General features: G+C 41.4%; 1 protein-coding gene across 14 annotated transcripts in view; it reads right to left on the reverse strand.

Moving 5' to 3' along the window:
• PPP6R3 (protein phosphatase 6 regulatory subunit 3) overlaps nt 1-23,804 on the reverse strand; it is a 100,102-nt gene that overhangs the window by 65,402 nt on the left and 10,896 nt on the right. For 8 of the 14 annotated variants that reach the window (XM_077321315.1, XM_077321313.1, XM_077321306.1 and 5 more), the window contains 6 exons: nt 16,591-16,724; nt 15,919-15,994; nt 6,513-6,639; nt 3,884-4,116; nt 2,596-2,782; nt 1,117-1,254 (listed from right to left, as the gene is read on the reverse strand). In XM_077321315.1, the coding sequence (XP_077177430.1) occupies nt 1,117-1,254; nt 2,596-2,782; nt 3,884-4,116; nt 6,513-6,524 (570 nt within the window). In that variant the 5' untranslated portion in view covers nt 6,525-6,639; nt 15,919-15,994; nt 16,591-16,724. The remainder of the gene's footprint in view (nt 1-1,116; nt 1,255-2,595; nt 2,783-3,883; nt 4,117-6,512; nt 6,640-15,918; nt 15,995-16,590; nt 16,725-23,804) is intronic. The other 6 variants (XM_077321312.1, XM_077321309.1, XM_077321310.1 and 3 more) reach the window with 3 other exon arrangements.

Raw genomic sequence — 23,804 nt, forward strand, 5'->3', positions numbered from 1 at the left:
GGCGCAAAGCGCCTCCCACGCGTCAGCCCGCCGGCCCGCCCGCCAGCAACACGCCTAGCGCCCGCTGTATGCAGCCTACAGCGGGCTCTATTACTAGTAAAGTAATAATTCAGGTGGTAAGTACAATTTCTTCTTAGCACCCTCCCTTACTGACAAAAGATCATTTGGTTTATCATGAAGCTAGAAGCAATGAAGCAGCAGGAACAATTATGTTAGTTTCATATCAAAACTGAATAAACAAGAAGGGAGGTAATCACTAATCTGAGCATACTTTCTTGCTTTCTTTTCTTTTTTTATGGCTCTCTCTCTTTCTCAATCTTCCTGTTGCTCTTTTTAAAAATGGAATCACAAGTGCATAAAATCACAGAAAATTAGACTTGGAAGGGACCTCCTGGGTCATCTAGTCCAACCCCCTGCACTATGCAGGACACTCACAACCCTATCGCTCATCCGCTGTAACCTACCACCCCCTTGAGCCTTCACAGAATCAGCCTCTCCGTCAGATGGCTATCTATCCAGCCTCTGTTTAAAAATATCCAAAAATGGAGAACCCACCACCTCCCGAGGAAGCCTGTTCCACTGAGAAACCGCTCTTGACTGTCAGAAACTTCTTTTGAATTCATTTCATCCCATTGGTTCTGGTCTGTCCCTCCACGGCAAGAGAGAACAACTCTGCTCCATCCTCTACATGTCAGCCTTTTAAATCACAGAATCATAGAGTTGGAAGGGGCCATACAGGCCATCTAGTCCAACTCCCTGTCCAACGCAAATACTTAAATACTTAAAGATAGTTATCAGATCCCCTCTCAGTCGTCTCCCCTCCAGGCTAAAAAGACCAAGCTCCCCCAACCATTCCTCAGACATCTTGATCTCCAAACCCCTCACCGTCTTTGTTGCCCTCCTCTGGACATGCTCCAGTTTGTCTACATCCCTCTTCAACTGTGGTGCCCAAAACTGAACACAGTACTCCAAATGCCGAACCGGAGCAGAATAAAGCAGTACCATGACCTCCTGTGATCTGGACACTCATTCATTGGTTACAACTCAAGCTTAAAAAAAGCAACTATTATACTTTGCTCTTACAATTTACTCTCATGTCTTTAAGAAGTTACTCACATTTAATACTTCTTGCCTGGGCTGTGGAGGCTCTATGCAGGTCAGTAGCCTGAGCAACAAGTCCATAATAGCAGAGGTTCCTATGTGCTTTATAATGAGATCTACAAAATCTTGCTTTTTTTTTAAGAAATCCACTATCTGGAAAAAATATATGAACAGTTACTTTAAAGAAAGTAATTTTTAAACTTGTAAAATAATAAAACAAGAAAAAGTAGCAAAACATTTCCAGACAAATTAACTGTCTATAATAATAACTGCAAAACTGATCAGAATTGCTGAACTATATGTAGTTCAGCCATATTTTACAGCACTTTTTCTAGCATTTTTGTTCACTATGAATACAAACAGGGCAGGCAACTACCTAATAAAAGATCCTTATAATCACAGCAGTTTATTAGGTCCAGGGATTGGGAACCTCAGCATTTCAACAGGCAATGTATGAAGAGTCATGATAGCATACCGTAGAGGGGAGAGAGTATACCAAGATAAAAAGGAAGCAGAACCCTGAAACATCAGCAAAGACTTAATAATAGAAGGAACAAAGTGTTGGGAAGTATTTACATGCTACTAAGCTTTTTACACCCATCTGAAGAAGAGACAAAACAAGCTATTATCCAGTGTGGCATAATAATGTTTTAATGTTCTTGGATAATCTATTATAGTGTGTATTTTTGTATAGTGCAATAAATGTTTGGCTCTTTCCCAGTGAGAGAGGGTAGATAACATTTGGCTCCTCTCTGCTTGGCCTCCAACATTAAAAATATGCTCATCCTGAATGCAGGGGAGTATTTCAGCATTCATACGTTAATGGAAACTAATACTGGGTATGCAAGATGGGGGAAAATATATAATTTTTGTTTATTTTACGCCATTTTGAACACGGGAAAGCAGTGTAGAAAGATAATTATTAACAAACATCCTGTTTTAAAATAATGCCACAGGTAAAGCAGCAAAACTTCTTGCTGGCCAAGTGTCTATAATTCTAACTCAACATCCAGATGTGTTAAAAGGAGGTAAGGGACAATTGTGCAATCCTGTGCTAGATTGCAAAGGACAAGAATTACACTTGTAAGGAAAGACTTGTCTGTGATTTTCCTGTCCCCTTCACATCAAAATGTTCTATTACTTTAAAATGAATTTCATGCGTGTCTGTGAAAGTAGTGTTGTCAAGTCACAGCTGAAATGGCAATCCCAACAAAGGGTTCAAGGCAAATGAGAAACTGAGGTGGTTTGCCACTGCCTTTCTCTGCCGAGTCTTTCTTGGTGGTCTCACTTTGAAATACATGCTTAGCTTCTGAGATCTGACAAGGCTGAGTTATACCATGCTGTCTTCCTTCCCATTTCATATATATAGAATTATTAAATTAAATGAATCTTCATTCAGTTTTCCATGAAAAAGTCTGTTGCTCTTTTTAAAAGAGCAGTTGAATGGAGGTTTCAAACACAGACTGAAAAAAGGAGTAATTCTTTGGTAATTACCTGTTCTGGTTTTCTGCTAATAAGAATACTTAGCACCTTGCTGAAGAAACTGGCCAATAATGGGTTTAAAGGGGGCTCATTTAAAAGAAAACTGTACAGTTTTGTTAGTAATGATTCTTCTTCTCCCAGTCTATCATTAATCTGCGAAACGTCTGAAGTAAGCAGCTCACAAGATATGTTTGGGTACCTAGAAGAGACCAACTGACATTGTTAACCCTAAAGGGGTAAAATTTATTTGGTAAATTTCTATCAACAAAATTGTTTGCTATTTTATGCAAAGCATGCTTTCAAAAGTACAAGGAAATAGTTTACTTGGAAAAATTAAGGATCATTATGCAGTAATTTAGGGACAACCTCTCCGAGTATAACTCACTAAAATCATGGTGCTCCACTCCACCAGTTCCAACCTGATGATGGTCCCCAGCACCAGAGAAGTGCACCAGGCCTCAACCAGAGCCAGGTCCTTTTCAGCACTGGCTCAAGCCTAGTCAATTCTGAAACTGACAAAGTTCCAAAGGGCCTGTAAAATGGCACTCTTCCCCAGGCACACAGTTGAGGACAAAGCCTACATTTACTGATATCTGAGTGGGTCCCCAAGCCTTTCCCAATCCAAGCCTGGGCTGTAAGCGTCATTGATCCATCTGTCCCCAGGTTTTAGTGACAAAGCATGTTGTATTGTAAATGATATATTTTTTTAAAAAATGTAAATGCTTTATATTTTTGAATGGAGTTTTAACTGTTGTCAAGCTGTCCCGAGGCTGCTAGAAAGGTTGTTGTTGTTATTATTATTATTATTATTATTTCGATTTACTTGCGAAGTCATGTCCGACCCATCACAACCCCATGGACAATGAAAACTCTATGGACAGTACCAAAAGTCTAGAAAGGAGCGACCTATAAATATAATAAAATAAATAAACAAATAAAACCATTAATACTTCCTGTTTTTCAACCTACTGTCCTTTGAAATGAAACAAGATGAAATAAAAATTTTACTCATTCATCTTATACTTAATTAAGAAAACAGAACTATTAGCTGTGGATTAAATTAATTTTAAATATGGGAATTCTTCCTGCATTATTTAATCCACAGATTATAGCTCTAGTATAAGATGAGTGAAAGTTCATAAACCATACTATAAAGAGCTTTATATCACCAACCACAACCAATACAAAAGGCAACAAATATAATATGAACCGCAATGTAATTGTAATGCAATATATAATGCTGGAACACTATTTTCATCTTACTTTTCTGTCAAACTTTCAAATTAAATTATTTTCCTACTTGTATCTGATTTTTTCATCCATGTCTTGAGGTGGTTCTTCTATAATGAATGAAACAAGATCTTCCAGACATTCTGATTTCAAAAGAAACTCTATAAGCTTGCGATTTTGAGCTTTGCACTCCTGTAAAACATCTTCCTCATCCATCAGTTCCTTCAGTGTTACATCTTCTCTCTCTAGAAGTGTGTCTATATGGGATGATGAATGAAGATCAAATTTCCAAAACATGCTGGTCTAGAGAAGAGGAAAAGCATACAGGTCTTAATTAAAATAGTGTTAGCAGCAGTTACCTTCTGCAATACTTAGGAAAGCCATCTCCTTAATTTTATATTGGGACTGCAAAACCAGAAAACAGAAAGCAGTGGAAAGGTATTATGCTCATGTTAAACTGCAATTTATTTTAAATAGTGCCTTCACTGATAAGCCAATGTCTTAACGTTTTCAATGAAGTGGTTAGCTAGTTCTAGAATTTTAACATTTTGACATGTTAATGCAATAAGAGTAAGGAAAATGTTAGTTCATCATAGAATTTTATGAAAACTTGACCCTTTTGGTTTAAGAGCAGGCTATCTTGGAGTTAAATAAGGGGGTGATAGTTATTCCACTGCTGATCCAACCTTCACTTGTGGGGGTGTCCATACCTACTACTATTTGTACCTGTATAGATGCTATTACTAGAAACAGAATTGAGCCTAATACTAGCTAATACCACAATATCTAGCTATGCCTCCTCCAATACTGGTTTTGATAGAATTTGGGGAATACCTGCTACAAATGCAACCATCAGAAATATCAACTGTATGTGTGTGTGTGTGTGTACACGTACATATATATCTATTACATCATATTGTACTAACAGCCTCAAATGATGTTCCTGGCAATAACTATTAATGCAAACATATCAGATAGAACAAGTAACAAATTGCCTTGATGCAAAAGTATTTCAGAAAAACATCCTTAATTAGTTAATCCTACACTATTAAAGTAGTGAGGTCTAAAGCTTCTGTCACTTCATTTCACAATAAGGGCCAGATTACTGATTTATCAATCACTGAATGTCTTTTGATTTAGAATTTGGCCCACAAAAATTATACCAATTTATAAATCAACTATGCTCACCAGAAGACCAAAACCAATTTTCAGTGCTACAAGAGTTATCCATATATCAGCAATTATAGGAGAAACAGGGTCAGGATTATATTATAGCTAAACTATACTGAGTTATTTATGTGACTTTCCACAACAGGATGTGAAAATCAACAACCACTTTGCAACTGCCACTTGGCAGAGCTGAGTAGTGGCACTGGTAAGCACTCATGCAGTAAGTTAAATGTGATAGCTCTACCGTGTGCTAACTCTACCTGCACTATATCAAAGCAGCAGTGTTAAGGCAACATGTAACTCCTTCTGCATCATAATCCACACTGGCCAGCATCTGTAACCCTCTTTTGCTCTATTTTAAAATAGCTAGCAGTAAAGAGAAACACAGTTTACCTTTATGGAAGAGGAAATGAATAAACTGAGCTACTAAGCTCACCCAAAGTTGGTAGCAGATAGGCTTTTAAATTACACATACTTGGAAGTGAGTTTCATTGAAATCAACAGGGCTCATGTCCAAATTGTGTTCAGGCTAGAGATGCTATTAAGCATTTAAGTATTATATTCCCCAGGGATACAAGGGAAAATGGTCTATTTTTAATCATACAAAACTAACAACAATTTTTGTATAACCTATCTCTAGAGCCAGTTTGGTGCAGTGGTTAGGAGTGCGGACTTCTAATCTGGTGAGCCAGGTTCGATTCGGCACTCCCCCCACATGCAGCCAGCTGGGTGACCTTGGGCTGGCCACGGCACTGATAAAACTGTTCTGATCGAGCAGTGATATCAAGGCTCTCTCAGCCTCACCCACCTCACGGGGTGCCTGTTATGGGGAGAGGAATGGGAAGACAACTAAGCCGCTTTGAGCCTCCGGGTAGAGAAAAGCAGCATATAAGAACCAACTCTTCTTCTACAATTTTCTCAGCTGTGAAGAAACTCCTAAAGGACGAAAACCCACTGAGTTTGATACTAAAGCATCAGTATTTAAGTCACTAGAGATCAAAAGTTAATATTCAAAAGATAAAGATGGCCAGAAGTTAGCAATCAATTAAGCTTTTATAATTAATTAAATGATTAGTATGTCTACACAAGTTGCTTCAGTTCTATTCACTAGATACAGTTCCAAAAACAAAGAAAACTTAAGTCAAACATTGGCTTATTTCTCTGGCCACTGTAATGATTTTTTGCAGACAAAAGAGATTAGCTTTCAATCCAAGAAGTAAAGTCTATTATTTTATGAAAAAGTTTCCCAAACTTTAGCACCAAAGAAAGGAATCTTTGTGAATGAACAACTTCAGATAAGGAATTCCAGAAAAATCCAGTGCCATTAAGGTAGCACTCCTATGCATGTTAACTATGGAGTAAGATCTATTAAACATAGTGACACAGACTTCCAAGTAAACATGCACAGAGCAGAACTGCATAAAAACCTTCCCCAAGCTACCATTAAAAAATATTGGTGATTAAACCAGTGAGTTTATTTGGGCAAGAAGACTGACAATAAAATAGCAACAACAAAAAAGAAAGCATACTACTGCAAACATGTTACTGCGTTATTTCACAAACTGTCTCCGGGGAAAGCTGTATAAGGGGCTGGTCTCTCAATATTGTAGATGCTGACCAGATTACTCCATCACTTTTCAACAGGAGGCCAGGACCCTTGGAATAAGGAAAAAACACCACAAAATGGATCAAAGGGCAAATGACAGGAACCCTTAAATAAGAGAACTGGTCTTGATTAATACTACAGTGTAACTATCTAAAACTTTATTAGGATTGCTTTTAAATATGTGTTCTGTGATTCCCAGCAAAATAAGCACCTTAAACCTATGCATGGGAAGTGAGTCCTAATGAGTTCAAGTGCACTTTCTCACAAGTAAACGTGAGTATAGCTTAAGCCTGAGTTACCTATGAAAATGAAAACAATATAAAAATAAATATGTATTTCTTCATACACTTTATCTACATTAAATGGGGCACAAGGTTCTCATATCCACTACCATTAAAACTGAGTCAATTCTAGGGGCATAATTGGTTAGTCTAAGTCTGGTTACCTCAAATTTCAGTTCACTCATTACCATCACACTGTTCAGAGATCTATTTCTTGTCGTCCCCCCCCCCTTTTACTTTCACTCTGATTAAAAAGGTTTGCCTGGTTTGTTTCTTATATGCAGCAAAAGAAACTGAAATTCTTCACTGCAGTTTTCAAAGCACTATACTTTTAAAGAATCTAACATAAATCAGTGGCAAGCTTTCCCCCTAAAGAATCAAGAACTCTAAAAGTTCAGATTAGCATTAATAGGCCTCTGAAAAATCTTTCCAAAACCTTATTATTGTTTTAATCTTGGAGTGGGCTGTCTTTCTCATTTAAAGAGAACTGGCTTCTCTGTGTTATTTTGTGAGAAGCAGAACTGTGGTCCACCTCAGGTTTTACTAGTGTGATTTTAGAAATCTGATGAACAGTTCCATCTTTTTCAAATGTCCAACACTGCCATACTTCTAATCTGCCTGTTTGCCGATATGCAAGTGTGCATTTTTTCGTAATCATTTGCAACCAAAGGTTAAAAACTTTGCTTTAAAAATGAAAAGGAACGACACCGTTGATTTCCGAATGTTACAGATAAGAGAAAAAAAGAAAAAAACAAGTTGGAAGGGGCCGTACAGGCCATCTAGTCCAACCCCCTGCTCAATGCAGGATCAGCCTAAAGCACCCAGGATAAGTATCTGTCGAGCCACTGCTTGAAGGCTGTCAGTGAGGGGGAGCTCACCACCTCCTTAGGCAGTCATTCCACGGCTGAACTACTCTGACTGCGACACCCCCCCCCCCCAATACCTAGCCAATATCCTTCTCCATGTTATTTAAACCCATTACTTTGGGTCCTATCCTCTGCTGTCAACTGGAACCTTTCCCTGCCCTCCTCTAAGACCGTGTATGCACAGGAGGTTTCATGCCTGGCTGCAGGCTGGAGTTTTAGTTGTGGCATGTTGCTCCACGACTTCCTGCATCCACACGGGAGCTGGGGCAGTGAAGTTCCCAGTGCATAAACGGTCTAAGTGACTACCTTTCAAATACTTAAAGACAGCAATCACGTCCCCTTTCAGACCCCTCTTCTCTAGGCTAAACATTCCCAGCTCCCTCAACCTTTGTTCACAGGGCTCAGTCCCCAGGCCCTGGATCATTCTCGTCATTCTCCTCTGAACCCTCTCAATATTGTTCACATCCTTTCTGCACACAGTACTCCAGGTGGGGTCTAACCAATGGCAGTATACAGTGGGATTATGACATCTTGTGATGATTTTGATGCAATGCCTCTGTTGATACAGCCCAAGACTGCATTTGTCTTCTTTACCACCACATCAAACCATCTGCTCATATATATCTTACAGTTCACGTATCCCAAGATCATGTTCACGCATACTGCTACCCAGAACTATATCTCCCATCCGGTATGCATGCGTCTCATTTTTGTAACCCAGATGTATAACTCTGCAATTCTCTTAACTGAATTGCGTCTTGTTTGCTCACTTTTCCAGCATGTTCAGATCTCACTGATCTCCATCTTCTGGGGTGTTTGTTGCTCTTCCCGATTTGGTGTCATATGAAAATTTAATGGAGTCCCCCCTATCCCCTCGTCCGATAAAAAATGTACCAGTACCAAGCCCTGTGACAATCTGCTGCTCACCTCAATCCACTCTGATAAAATACCATTGACAACCACTCTTTGGGTGCTGTTTTCTAGCCACTTTCCTATCCACCTAACCACTCTAAAATCCAGTCTAAAAAAGTATCAGGTTTCTAAATGTATCAAGTTTCTAAATTTATAAATTGTCTAAATTTTAAAATTTGGTAATATATCAGGTTTCTGAAATTTCTTTGTGCATCCTATATATCAGTGGTTCTCAATATGTGGGTCGTGACCCCATTTGTGGTCGCCTTGCCCCTTCTGGAGGGTCCCCAGGTTGGTTGCCGCCAGGGTGGCAGTGGCGGCTGGCAGCAGCGGCAGGAAATGGAGGAGCCATGGCAATGGCTGTCTCCATGCTACACAACGATTGCGCGCCTGCGTGAGCTCGTTCCCAGGTTCATGCACACTGCTCGTGCGCATGCGCACACTGATTCCACTACCTCCACAGCTAGGGTTGTCAACTCAGAGTGGTTGAGGACTGCTGCTATATGTCCAAACACCCTAGCCTTTCATTCTTTTACTGGGGAAGGCAATCTACTTGTCTACAAGCCACCCAGTTCCCTGATGGAGACCCAGTCTGAACTGGCAGGGATGGACTCAGGCTTGGTGCTGGAGACTCCCAGACTTTTACATTCATGCCATGGCACCCAGTCTAGGCCAGCACAAGATTTCATAACATCTTTCGCAATAATGAGATTTACTTAAGATGATGAAATACCTTGAAATTGTACAGAACCTCTTGGGAAAGGTCTAAATCTGAGAGCTAGATGTTAAGTCTGTGCCATAATTTAACCACTGCCTTCTCTATGTATGGGTGAATTTAGCTCTCCCATGCTGACCTGCCTAGATTCTGGAATGCTGTGGGGATTCTAGAGTCTCAAATGACAGTTCTGTTGTGAGCTCAGTGGAAGCTTGGAACAAGAATGTTCTGAAATCTACTGTGCTCCACTGGCTTGGTCGGAACAGTGCCATGGGTCCTTTGAGCAGAAAACTGCAGTACCTAGTGGACTGGAAGGAATTCTCCATGGGTGATCAAGAGTGGATGGAGGCTGGGAATGTACGGGCCCCCAAACTGCTTAAAGAATTCCACCGTGATTTCCCACACTGCCCTCGGCCAATCGATGGGGGTTAGCGGGTGGGGGAGGGGCCCTTGGGGGGGCGGAATGTCAGGATCAGCCCCTGCTCTCTGCCATGGTTGGTTCAAGCTGACCAGAGAGACTCCATCTTTGTGTGTGTGTACCCTCTTTTACTTTATGAGTCTGTAGTAACTCTTTGAACCTCTGCTTGTTTTGATGGCCCTGAGCTTTTTCACACTGCATTCTTCCCTGCTGTGACACATTGTTGAAAGTACCCCTGTAAATATTGTATCTACAAAGCTAGGCGCCAATTCGACCAAGGCTGTGGAGCCAGAGACGGTCTGACAGGAAGCCCAGGATGGCACCTGGTGGGGGGGGAACATTCCTCTCTGGGAACCGGGGACAATTTGGACGGGAGAAATGTATTGATAACTGCTTGCTTTCCCTGTATCAAACAGTCTTGACTTCAGATGTTAAAGTGATCAGAACTACTTCCAATAAGAGCTTTTTATTAAACCAGAAAGCCTTGTTGCGAGTCTGTATGCCCCTTTGACACATGGTTGCCCTCTGTTGACTTTTCTGATCCTCAAGGCATAATCTGGTACACCTTGATTTACTGTAGAGAGACAGATGCTTGGAGCACTAACTGAAAGCTTATAATGCATCCTGCACTATAGAGCACAAAGGAAGATTTATGAAGTGAGAATTAGAGTGACAAAAAAAAATCATACTTTAATGCCACTGGATCAGCTAGTTTGTAGCCAGCTCCAGCAATTTAAAAATACTTCAGTACTTGCTAACTCTCAAGTTTGTCCCTTTTAAGTTCTCAGAAAGTGATGATTAGCAGTGACACTTCCAAAATTCTTGGTTGATAACATTTCTCAAATACATTCTGATTTGGATGCTCATTGTAATTGACTTCAAATGGTAGAAATGTCCAATATACAATTTGATCCATTTATGGATAGGCTTGTATGCTTCAGCCGCTTTGGTGGCCCTTCAAGCCCGAGGTGGCCAGTGCTGCAGGGGGGAGAAGGACAGTGACAGTGCTGGAGCGCGACCTGGTGCCCACACGGAGGCGGATAGCTCTGAGCTTGCATGCGTCGAATGATGCACCACCGGCAGCGCCGCCCCCCCCCCCCGCACCGCGGCACTGGCCGCCTCGGGATTGAATGGCTATCAAAGCAGCCGAAGCACACAAGCCTATTTATGGATCCTGTTACCTGAGGGATCCTGGATATGTAAAGGCAACGTACTACTGACTCTTCATCCTGGTTGCTGAAACTGTCCGCATTAATGAGCCCTGATGTCCATTATAAATAAATCATTGATCCAGGCAAGATATCATTCCTTAGTCAGTAAAACCTATCCATTGCCTTAAAAACCACTCCTACAGAAAAATGATGTGGCCAATCATTGCCTGGTAAATCATTTGCTCTTTCTAAGCAAAATGATCCAGAGAATACCTGCAGAAAACTCCAGATCTTCTTGCAAGACATCTACTCTAGACCCCTGCATTATAGTATGGAGACAATACTGGTAATAACTCTATATCAGTGTTTTTCAACCTTTTGACCATGGAGGACCACCTGAAGTATTCTTCAAGCTTTGAGGAACTTTGAGGAAGTCATGTGCCATTGGAAGTGATATCACCCAGACACTCCCACTGGATGTGCCATTAACAGACCACTCCCTCGTGGCAGGAATTGGTGGTCTCTTTCTTGTCACTAGAATTGATATATCTATTACACCCACACCCACCTACTTTCACACATCGCTAGAGATGCCAATTTGGGGGGGGGGGGCTGGACAAAACCCAGATGCCCACCAGCAGGGCCAGAACTCCAGAAGCACTTTCCCATTGGTTGGTTTCTGGCACAAGGGATCCCATGGATCCAGCAATGTTTGTTTCAGGGGAGGGTGAACAACTGCCTCCTGCAGGGAACTCTCCCAATGTCAGAGAGAGGTTAACAATATCCCTCAAAGGGCCTCCTATCCATCGGTCACCCAATTTGAGCAACAACGATGGACGGGATCCAGATGGCAAGTTGTTGCCCTCACCAACCCCAGCAACTTGTCCACTTCGGTTAAAGAGAGCCGCCTGAAGCCATCAAACATCACCTCCTGTGAAAGCCACGGAGCTACCAGTTCATGTTGCCGAGATGTTACCACTAATGGACTTCAGACTGCACCAGAAAACAAGTCACTGAAACTGGTTGCTCTTTAAAGTACAATGGACTCACTCAAAATTATCTTACAGAACAGATTGTATAGGCAGTGAGAGACAATGCCAAAAATAGGAACAAATAAAGGACACTACCTCAAGAAAGTCCTTTATCCACATTCCTTTGGGACATTAAAGAACAAGGGCCATGGCTTCCAAAATATTATGCATATGTAATCACACTAGCCCACTGTTACCTATAAATCAAGATACATCTAACAGAGGATCACAGCAGAACCAAGGAATATGTCAAAGTTTTAGCAGAGTTAGTTCCACAATATCTTCTAGGCTTGAGACTCCACCGACAGATCCTTTTGCTACCAAACTAACATCAAATGCAGCATGTTCTACTCAAGAGCAGGTGAAGAACTGGGTTTATGAAACAATATATTCATACGGAAGTGGATTATATCTATTCTGTGTGCATTCTCTCCTTGTGGCGTGGGTGTAATAGATATATCAATTCTGGTGACAAGAAAGAGACCTGTAACACCAATTCCTGCTACTAGAGAGTGGTCTGTTGATGTCACATCCAGTGGGAGTTTCTGGGTGATATCACAAATAAAATAAACCATTATAAAAAACCTTACTAAGGTCAAGAGGGTTGCCAGCTTCCATGTGAGGCTCTCTACCCCACCTCCCTCATGGGGAGTCTGCTATGGGGAGAGGAAAGGAAGACAATTGGAAAATGCTTTGAGACACCTGAGGCCTGCTGGATCACTGCGGCCCATTCCCAGTTCCCTCAGATCTCTCACAGCCCCACATCCCTTACAGGTTGTCTATTGTGGGGAGATGAAGGGAAAAGGTATTAGTAAACTGCTTTGAGACTCCTTTGGGTAGTAAACAACAGGGTACAAAAATCCAGTTCTTTTTCTAAAGAGCAACCATGAAAGAAGCATGTGGGCACATAACATTTTATCAACAGTGAAAAAATGGAGACAGAAGGAACAGGGTGTACACCTGTGTACTGTGACTACCCCACGTGTATTAGGGCAGGGGGACATTTCGGTGTCTGTGGCCTAATTCACACAAGAAGGGAAATGACGCAGAACTGGAAAGAATTGGTTGCCATGTAATCTTCCCCTAAGAAGAGTCTCCAGTCTGATTTTCCCTTCACGTATCTGAAGACATGGCTCTTGAAAGCTAATCTGTAAACACTATGCCACAATTCCCAAAGGTCAGTCCTCTCCCACACTCAACGAACATTCCCAACCACAGGTTCTTGACACCCATATCCTCATTTGCCACCACACCACCACAACCTCCCACACATGCCCTTACAGACTGGACAACTACTCCCCTTCCTCTTCCCACTACCAAGCTCTAGCGCCCATTGTATTCTTGGATACAATGGGCTTTGCCCCTAGTGTATACATATTCTGCATGCCATTTCTGGGGTTTCTCGAAGCCTGAAGAATGTTTCAGGGATTTCTCAGCAGTAAAAACGTTGAGAATGGGTGCTATATACTGTAGATCTGTATGAATTCTCAATTAATTCCTAAAACATATAAAACTACCTACAATTGGATGGACACTAAATCAAGAAAGAAACTGACATTTTAGAGTTTTGTGCATATCTTCAATTACCTGAAGCCTTTGGATGAAAATGTAAGTTCAGAATTGAAAGTTACTGACTCCAATTACAGTCTTGAAATCACCATGCTTCCTTTTGTAAAGAGATATTTGAGGGGAAGAAAAATTGTTCAAGGGGGGAACTGTGTAGGGAACAGACTATCTAGGTCTGTACAACACTGATTAGGGTATCTTAGAATGCAGCTTGCTGCTTCACCCCTATCCTTCTACAGGACCTCTAAAATGAGGCTGAGCAAAACAACATCTACTGGGCCCCCAGAAAACCCCTACCTATATACAGAATCCTACACTGGTCTAACCATAGAATCACTGTTGCATAGTTAGTTAGCAAGTTACTAGATGTTATACACATTGTTATCACCAGTTAAATTCACTGTTACTATTGTTTTCTCGAATTTATGAATTGTACTATACTTCTTGTTATATGTACTTCCTCTTTGTTATGTGTAAACCACCCTGAGCCAGAAGGGAGGACAGTATGGACTTATATAAGTAATAAATAAATAAATAAATAATCAATCAACATTTTGTAGGTCTCAGAGGAGAGCAAGAAAAATGTCATAAAATTCCTTATTGGCACACAGCATAGGATCCAAACCCATTTAAACAAAGTCCTTTGTACTTGTAATTTCGTAGCCAACTATACATTATGCATGCTACCTTCTTGAAGAAAATTTAGATCTCAGAAAAAGTACTTTACCATATATTTCTCAATACAAATTCCCCTCCCCTGATCTTACCAGAATGAGTACACTCCTATCCTTGTCATTATTTTTATATGCTATAGTTCAGGCTTCAAACAGTATTTCAGATTCAGTCACGCTACATTTAATATGTAAATGTTTCTCTTCAACATGTACTGTATAACTGTATAAAAATAATTTATCTGAAGTGCAGTGAAACATCTATTTCTCTTTTGTTGACACACAGAAGGATCCAGCTTTGACATCTTGGGTTCTGAGAACCTTATCTGAAATTGTTATTTGCTCTTTCCATTTTTCACACACGTAACTACTTCCAGAAAAATAGAATGTTCGTCAGTTGGCTTGCAGTTGTCCTTACAACTTAGCACCCAAATTGACAATGCACTGTACAAGTCAATTACTTTTTCTTTCACTGAGATTGTCAGTAGTCTCAAACTCCTTCCTGCATTGGACTAGTTAACCATGATTAAGGAGACATGTTCAATGTTGACCCCTTCCCTCCCAACTATAAAATCAGCTTCAGTGTACATGGAAACCAAGATCAAACTATTATTGTAATATCTTGAAGTTCCATTTCTTTACATATGGTTTTTGGTGTTTAAGATCTTTAGCCAATTACATTTGCCAGTCACACTTACTGTTTGCTTACATTGCTAATTAAGCATTTGTTTTATGTTTCATTTTTCCTTGCTTGTGACCATAGCCTGATGAGAATAACAAGGGTTTTCCTAAATAATGAATGGAGCTCTTCTCTTAATTAGTGGTCAATATGGTAATTGTTAGGCTGGATCCCACAATATGGATGAAAGGCTTATGAACCGGGATCGCCGCATGCATAATCGGTTACTCTGGGTTTTGCCTCTGTTGCGCCCCGTCCCGTGCATAACCAGTGTGCTTTGCGTCTTCCCCCTCCGGGTTTTCCATGTGACCCAAAATTGCCGTTTCGGCGGTCGTGCATAATGGGCCTTGGAGGAGCAGGCTGGTGTTTCAATTCAAACCAAGTGCCTTTTTCCTTTGCTTCCTTTTTCTTTCTTTCATTTTCCTGCAAGAAGCTGTCTTGGCTCTTAGAATGCTTACTATGCTCAATACGAACATTGATTCTCTTGGCAAGGATCTTGTCCTTAACCTTCTTGTTCACGATAATGCCGACAGCATGCTGGGTAATGATCTATACCCTTCCTGTTTTGCCATGGTAACATTTGTGAGGCATGCCTTTCTAAACTGTGCCCATGCCCTTGATGTCCACAATATCACCCTTCTTGTAAATGCGCATGTAGGTGGCAAGAGGGACGACGTCATGTTTGCGGAAGGGTTTCGAGAACATGTAACGAGTCCCTCTCCTCTTCCCCTTTGTATTGGTCATCTTGCCTGATTACTGCAAAATGGTGGCAGAGGCCGAAAAGCTGTTCCAAAGAATTTCTGAAGCTCAGAGACCATGGGGGAATGCAGGGAGCTGCAATCTTTAAAAAACAGGCTAAAATATCAAAAGGAACTTGATATAGAACCTTTTGGATACAAGTTACATACTTATCAGATAACTGTTTCTCGCTGTAATTTTTATAGCTCATTTAGCATTAGTAGCAGTAAATTTAAAAGCTAAATTTTATCACTATAGTAATCAAGGGCTTCAACAACTTGTTTTTGTATGACTGACTTACCTAGCTTTCATGAAGACACTCCAGTCATTAACAGTTCAAACTGAGGGAAGTAGCAGACTGACTTTGCAGTTAAAACCTAGTGTTTTATGCCAGAGAGATGGCAGACATTTAGCAGTCAAAAGCAAGTGATGTTTTATTTTATATACAATCATTGCCACAGTACAATACAGTACAACAACAGCAAAATGTTACAAACTCACGTATCAAAAATTGAATGCCAACACAAAAGCCTTCCCTAAAGTTAGGAAGTAGTGGTGACTGGGATCAACTAATCAAAACCTTTTCACACAATGGAATTAAATCCAGACAGCCTATATAACCTGCTTAGGTCTTGTGCACTATAGTAAACTACACACCACTGCAAAACAACCCATTGCTTCAGTTGCTTCCAAACAGGACTTGGACCACTGAAGTAAGCAATTAATAAATTGCTAAGTTGCAATGCCAATACCATATTGATCCCAGAATGCATTTCAATATTTAGTGAGATAAATAATGTGTATTTGAAAGCTTACACGAAACAGGGATCAATGTAACTAAGCAACAAAAGGTCATGCAACATGTTGAACAAGGGACTTCTAAAGCATCGCTTGTCAAATCAAGATTTTCAGAAAAGCAGGCAATCCAACACATAAACCTTTATCACTAGTTGCAAACTTAGTAACCTCTTACCTGTTAAGAGAAAGGTTTAAAAAGGGGAAAAAAATGTATCCTTTGTAGCTTCTTGCCCATTACAGGATATCCTGACGACAGCAAAATCTTTCAATTAGCAGACTGAATTGGGTTAAGATGAAGCAGATTTCTTCCTACAAGAAAACAAGATAATTTCATAACATCAGAATAATTTTCTTGGTGAATTCAACTAAAAAAGAAATACAAGATGAGTTCAGCATACCGACCTACTGGAGACACAAATGAAAGTATAGAACATGACAAACTTGTTAGGATAACTTCTTGCTCTGCATTTTGTATGACAGTGAAAAAAAACTTCTGAATATATTCAGGTACACTTGACACTAAGGTTTCTATAGCACAGCCTTTTTCAACCTCTTGACTGTGGAGAAGCCCCTGAAATAATTTGTCAGGTTTCCAAGAGCCCCAGAAGTTATCAGGAAATTTTTTTTTCACAGTCAGAGTAGTTCAGCAGTGGAATAGGCTGCCTAAGGAGGTGGTGAGCTCCCCCTCACTGGCAGTCTTCAAGCAAAGGTTGGATACACACTTTTCTTCGATGCTTTAGGATGTTTTGGGCTGATCCTGCGTTGAGCAGGGGGTTGGACTAGATGGCCTGTATGGCCCCTTCCAACTCTATGATTGTATGTTATGTCACTTGACCATGCTTCCCTGCCACACCTCTCAGCACCTGTATTAACAGGCAGGCTCAAGGAGGGCTGAGTGGGGGAGAAAGGAGTGGGCAGTTTAAGGCAGGAGTAGGCATGCAGGTATATAAACCATGAGAGAACTCACACTTAGGAGGGGGGAGCAATGGAAACAGCTAGTTCCCTACCTTGTGGCTGAGACCATTAAGGCAGGAAGGGAAAGGACACGGACCCCCTCCCCCATAACTCCAAGTGACCCATAAGTCCTGCTACAGCGTCTACTGAAATTCATACTCAAGCGCTTCCAAATTGCATTTTCTTCAACTCCCATGGGAAAAAGAAGTTCTTCTCTTGCAGGAACTTGAATTCCTCCAACATGGCTTGCTTTATCCAATCTGCTATCCCCAAAAAGCATCCAGAAAATAGGACAAGGAAAAAAGAAAAGCCAGGTACTACTTTTTTTCCTTCCTGTCTCATTGATGGAAGTCATGCACTCTCCTTTCAGTTCAGCTAACTCTGAAAGTCATAGTCAAACGTAGGCTACAATACTGTACATAATAGATAACATATAACTAAATGAGTAATAATATAGAACAATCACAAAAGTAAGAAACTAGGTAAAACTAGAAAAGGCAGTAGGTTGATTGTCCTACTAGTTGACAATGACTTGGAAGGAATAAAATGTCCTCCTTTCCTGAGAGGAAATGGTACCTTTCACTTCCAATGGTCATTTACCCTGAGGTGGAAGACATCTTCGTGGGACCTCCCAAAGCAGTATCCAATTTTTAGGTGGATCATCGTCATATGTCTGTTATATGCTAGAAGACTTTTGATGAACATGGCATCAGTTTAACTATATACAATGAACTTAAAATACAAAGGCAAGAAAGAAGTCCACACTGCTACCTGCATACTTCCTCCACTGAGTCATGCTTAGTGATGGCTGCATTAGTTGCCACCCTTCTCAATGAGTGGGCAGTTATTTCCTATGAAAACGACCATTGGTTACTCACCAAGAAAGGTTCTTCTCCTCTAAGAACAAGATGGGTGGTTGAGGGAGGCAGGACAAATCTGAACTTCCTGTCTCCTGGAGGGTGGGAAGCTCCCTCCCTGACAAGGCTACAATCTGCCATCAAGGTGTCCTGGATCGATGACATGCCTTAGTGTCCTTTTGAAGAATCATAGAATCATAGAGTTGGAAGGGGCCATACAGGCCATCTAGTCCAACCCCCTGCTCAACGCAGGATCAGAAACACTCTAATATGTTTCTGATCTCTGGAGCCATAATGTTAATTGCCTTTCTTCTGCACCTACGAACAAATGCTTTCAAGGAACAAATATACATTCTAATGGTAGACTTTTGCCGTGAAACAAAGATCATGTCTGTGACTTCCGTGCTATATTCCTTTCTCATCAAAACCAACCTTTTAGCTGCCATGCAGTCCAACTCTCTGGACCAGGATGCCAGAGAGGACCTTGCTGCAATAGGTCTAGAGACATCAGTATGGTCAGATACAGCAAGTCCAATACTTGAATGATGGCCAAAATCCAGGGATGTCTCAGACACCAAGATGTCACCAGGATCACTGCTGCCTTGAGAATTCTTATTCTTTGTAACATCCTGAATAGAACTGGGACCAGCAGAAAGGCGTACAGCAATCCTGTTGGCCATTGTGCTATCAGGGCATCTACTTACTCCACCTTTAGATGATGGTACCTTGAACAAAATATTGAGAGCTGACTGTTGAACAGAGATGCAGATAGGTCGAGGTTCAGGATGCCGAAGTGTGCAGTTATGAGGCAAAAGGATTTCTGACTCAGGGACCATTCCACCTCCTGGATAGTTTGCTAGCTCAGCCAGTCTACATGGATATTGGAGAAGACCCTTAATGTGTTCTGCAGTCAGAGACATTGGGCGTTTCTCTGCCCTCAGAATGAGTCTCCTGGCCTCGAATTGTAGCCTGCTAGAACAAGATCCACCCTGGTGGTTAATATAGGCCATTGCAACAACGCTGTCTGTTATCAGTATCATGATTGCCTAAAATTTTAGGCAACAGATAAATGTTACATTAGAACAATGGGGATATGTATGGTCTAGAATTCCTAAGTTTACTAATAGTCAAATTCTTAAAGAAAATTAGTATAAAATGTTCTACAGGTGGTAACACCAAAACTGATTGCAAAATTTCAGAAGACTGTGATAATAAATGCTGGAACAATTTATAAATTTGGGGCCAAAGTTCTTACTATTCTGGAAAAAATGTGGACCCCAAAAATGTCTTTAAAACCTGAATATATGTTATTAAGTGTACAACCGCAGTGCCTTCCAACTCAAACTAGAAGCCTCTTCTTCTATGAGACAACAGCAGCAAGACTAGTACTGGCCAGAAAATGGAAATTACAAGAATTACCTTCAATAGATTACTGGCTGGATAAATTGGCTGATCTCACCAAGATGGCTAAATTAACATTGATGGTCAAGGGAAAAACAGAAGATGTCTTTCAAGTACTATGGGGCCCCTATCTGAGTTATTTAGAGAGATAAATCAAACAAGACATTACAATGCAGGGGCAGTGCATAATATATACTGTAGAACAGCGGTCCGCAAGCTTTCGGCTGCTGCGGACCGCTGCGGCGGAGTGGGAGAGAGAGGGCAGCCCCAGCGCAAACGCGCATGCGCAGACTGCCGCGCACGCACGTTTGCGCCGCCACCATGCCGGCGGCCGCGGCTCCCCCCTCCCAGCCCCCCGGGCCGCCAGCAAATCGGCCGCTAAAGCTTCTTCCCTCCCCCCCCGAAGTTAGAAGCTCGCCAGGCTGCGAGCAAATCGGCCGCCAAAGCGGCCGATTAGCTTGCGGCTCAGCAAGCTTCTCTTCCCTCCCCTCCCGAAACAAGAAGCTTGCCGGGCCGCGAGCTAATCGGCCGCTTTGGCGGCCGAGTTGCTCGCGGCCTGGCGAGCTTCTCACTTCGGGGGGGGAGGGAAGAAGGAGCCGGGGCCCGGCACCGGGCTGCTGCCTGTGGGTTGGGGACCACTGCTGTAGAATATTTTGTTTACTCAATAATCATTAGATTCAATGTACCAAGTTGTATGGGTACCAGTGTACCCTGTATAAGGTGAATTGTTCTATTACTACATTTCCATTATGTATAATGTGACTAGCTTATTACTGTTATATTTTTTCAATCTTGTACAAAATTAAAATTTAAAAAATGTATGATTGCCTAAGACTTTGATCCTGAAGGCCTTCAGGGCCAAGAAGACAGTCTTCAACTCCAGAACACTGATGGGAAGTCACTTTTTTGCCTGTGATCATGTACCTTGAGCTAGTTGGGACTTCAGGCGAACTCCCCAGGCCTGAAGGCTGGCATCTGTAAAGATCTAGAGGGGTTCCAGTATGAGGAAAGGCTTGCCCTTTGACAGACTGTCCTTGGACATCCACCACTATAAGCTGATCTTGGCCTGAAATGACAATGTAACTGGAACTTTCCTGGAAATCTTTTCCTGAAAAGGTCGTAGTGCTAACTAAAGGGGTGAGTATGAAATTGACCCCACTATACTGCTTCTGAATTAAGTATCAGCAAGCTCATCAGGCTGGAAAGTTACATGAGTAGGCAGTGCTAGGCCCTGAAGACTATCATGACCTGTAGCAATGTTTTGGATATCTTTGCTTGAGGAAGGAAGAGATACAGATGAGTGGTATCTGTTAATATCCCTAGGTGTTGTATCATGGCTCTAGGACTCCATCCTTGATGGGTGGTTCTTGCTACTGTTGCCAGGGAGGCAGGAACAACTTCTTCCTGTTTCCTTGATAGAATGGCCCAACTTCCTTCAGTTTTTCTCCTCCCTCTCAGGGAGGGCAGTTGTTTGAACATTTACTCTTCATCCCATTTCCTATTCTTATCTCTACTCATAATTTCTGATTGTTATCTCTACTCAAAATTCTAATATCTCCCTTCTTGTTTCTCCTTTCCTCCACTTTAACAGAGCGTATCTGAAGAAAAGTTATTTGAAGAGCTAATAGAACTCTTAAATCTGGTCGTTGGGAGTGAGCCTTTGCAGCACCCTTATGGAGTCCAGCTTGCTAAACAATGACTACCTATTGGAGTCAGATTTACCAGCTGTGGAAGTGGCAGCCAGAAGAACATTGGCAGGATAAAGCAGCACAATGGTGGCGTGGCTGCACAATCAAACAGGAATGTTCAACAGCGCCATTCCAGCTCTGGCAGCCATTTTTGTCTGCACCTAATGCAACCAGGGAGCCTTACTTTGTTGCGGGCAGGCAGGTTGGCAGTGCTGAAAATGTTTCTATAGGTGATCCCCTAACCAATTTTGACTCTCTGGGGCATCAGCAGCGTAGCTCATCAGGCAGAGGAGGAATGAAACGTCATGTGAGTGAGGGGCTGCCGGCTGGCATTTCTCCAGAAATGTTTAACTTCATGCAAAACATGCTTAGAAATGAAATGGCTTCTTTTTGTCAGCAAAGAGGAAATTTGTGTATATCTCCTATTCCTTTGCCCCTATTATGATGCCCTCCTTGCATTACTTATTCTCCTCCCTCTATGCATCATGATCATGCTGCTCCTTCTGTTTCAACAAAGGCAGCCAGAAAAAGATGTTATAATGCTCCTCTATCCTCAGACTTCTCAAAGCGATATGGAAGAGGAGGAATTTGTGACAGATGAGGTGATTGAAGAAGTTCAGGTTCCTGACAAACCCAAAGATCTTTTAAAACCTAAGAACTTTTAGGACTTGCTTCAAAAATGTATTGTAACCCTGAGCCTCATTCAGCCTGAGGCAGCTGAGGCCCCTGCTGATATGAATACTAAAACCAGAGTTAAAGACAAGGAGGAATTTTTTCCTCCAGAGGAAGTAGTACAAAAAGTCTTCCTTATGCCATGATCCCTTGGGGGGAAAAAAGATTAAAACAGAATGGCAGAAACCAATGTCAAATAAACAATTTCCAGCTTTTGTTAGGAAAATGTATAAGTTGTATAATTACACTGAGAGGTTTCTGCAAACATCTTTGGTTCATGCTCTAGTTACCACCTTACAATCTCAAGGCTTAGTTTCGGAAGATGGGGGTGGTAATATTGGGAACAGCATGACTGACTTTGTCTTAAGGAAAACACATGAAGGAGTCACAATGTCTATTAAAGACTTTACAACAGTTTCTAGAGCGTCTATAGTTTGGGCATGTAAATTAGTGAGGTTAGTCCCAGAATCCAATAAAAAGATGGCAGAGGTAGTGTCCCGTTTGTTAAAGGCTGTTTCCTTTCTGGGCAGACACAACACTAGATTCTTTTTGTGGCTAGAGGTTTGGCCTCAGCTGCGGCAACCAAACATGTTCTTTGGCTAAGAGCTTGGTCAGCCGATATTCTTTCGAAAGCAACTGTAATTGCTTATCCTTTCCAGGGTGATGTTGTTTGGTGAGGCATTGAATAGAATTCTGGTGGAAACCAGAGATAGAAAACAGTTCCTTTCAAAATTTGTCAGGTATAGTAATGATCACAAATATCAAGGTTTCTCTTTCAGATCTCAGAATACTCTTCCCAGATTTCAAGGCAACAAGAGAGGATTATGGGGCTATAATCACCAATCCTTTCGGAGAGGAAGGCATTTGAAATAGACAAGGTCCAAATAGACAAGTGTGACAGAAACAACAGTCAGAACAGAGCATGACTACAAGTCGGCCCCAGTAGGAGGTCATCTATTTCTGTTTCACAGCATTTGGGCCTCAATACAGTCAAACTGATGGGCAATGGATGTGGTTCGGTTTGGTTACAAAATAGTTCTCAACTCAACCCCTACAACCCGTTTCGTCACTCCCACCTAAGCGCAAATCTGGAAAAGAGGGAAGCCTTAAGGCAAGCAATTTTCCACCTCCTGGAGGTGGAAACCATAGAACCTGTTCAGTTGCCAGAACATGGGATGGGTATTTACTCCATACTGTTCTTGGTCCCAAAGACAACTGCCATCTTATACTGGATCTAAAATTTGTAAATTTGTTTATCTGTTTAAGAGAAACTCTCTTTTAAAAAAATCAGTATTTTTGCAGCAAAATAGTTTTAGAATGCATGTTGAAGAGAACCTGCCCAGCTATCATGTTGCTAAATGTATTGCTGAGAGTTGTAGACCATTCTGTGAAAGTGAATTCGTTAAAAGTGCATGGTTAAAATAATGGAGGAAATGTGCCCTGAGACAGTTTCTTGTGTCAGTTTATCTGCATCTACAATCATCAAGCGTGTTGAAGAGACAGGAGAAGAGGTGCATATGTCACGGGTTATCAAGGCAAAAAGTTTTGATTCCTTTTCTTTGGCATTACATGAGATCAGTGACATTATAGACACTGCTCAACTACTAATTTTTATCAGGGGGATAGATTCCAACTTCAGAATTAAAGAAGAGTTGTGTACACAGCAGATTTTAAAAGGCACTGCAACTGCAGAAAATCAGTAGAAAATCTTGGTCTGAGTTAGGGTAAATTGAAAAGCATCACAAGAAATATGGTGGGAAGTAAAACTGGTGAAGTTGCAAAAACCAATGAAGACATATTTAAATTAAACAGTACAC

Source organism: Paroedura picta, chromosome 2 (assembly GCF_049243985.1).
Source record: "Paroedura picta isolate Pp20150507F chromosome 2, Ppicta_v3.0, whole genome shotgun sequence".
Taxonomy (NCBI): Eukaryota; Metazoa; Chordata; class Lepidosauria; order Squamata; family Gekkonidae; genus Paroedura; species Paroedura picta.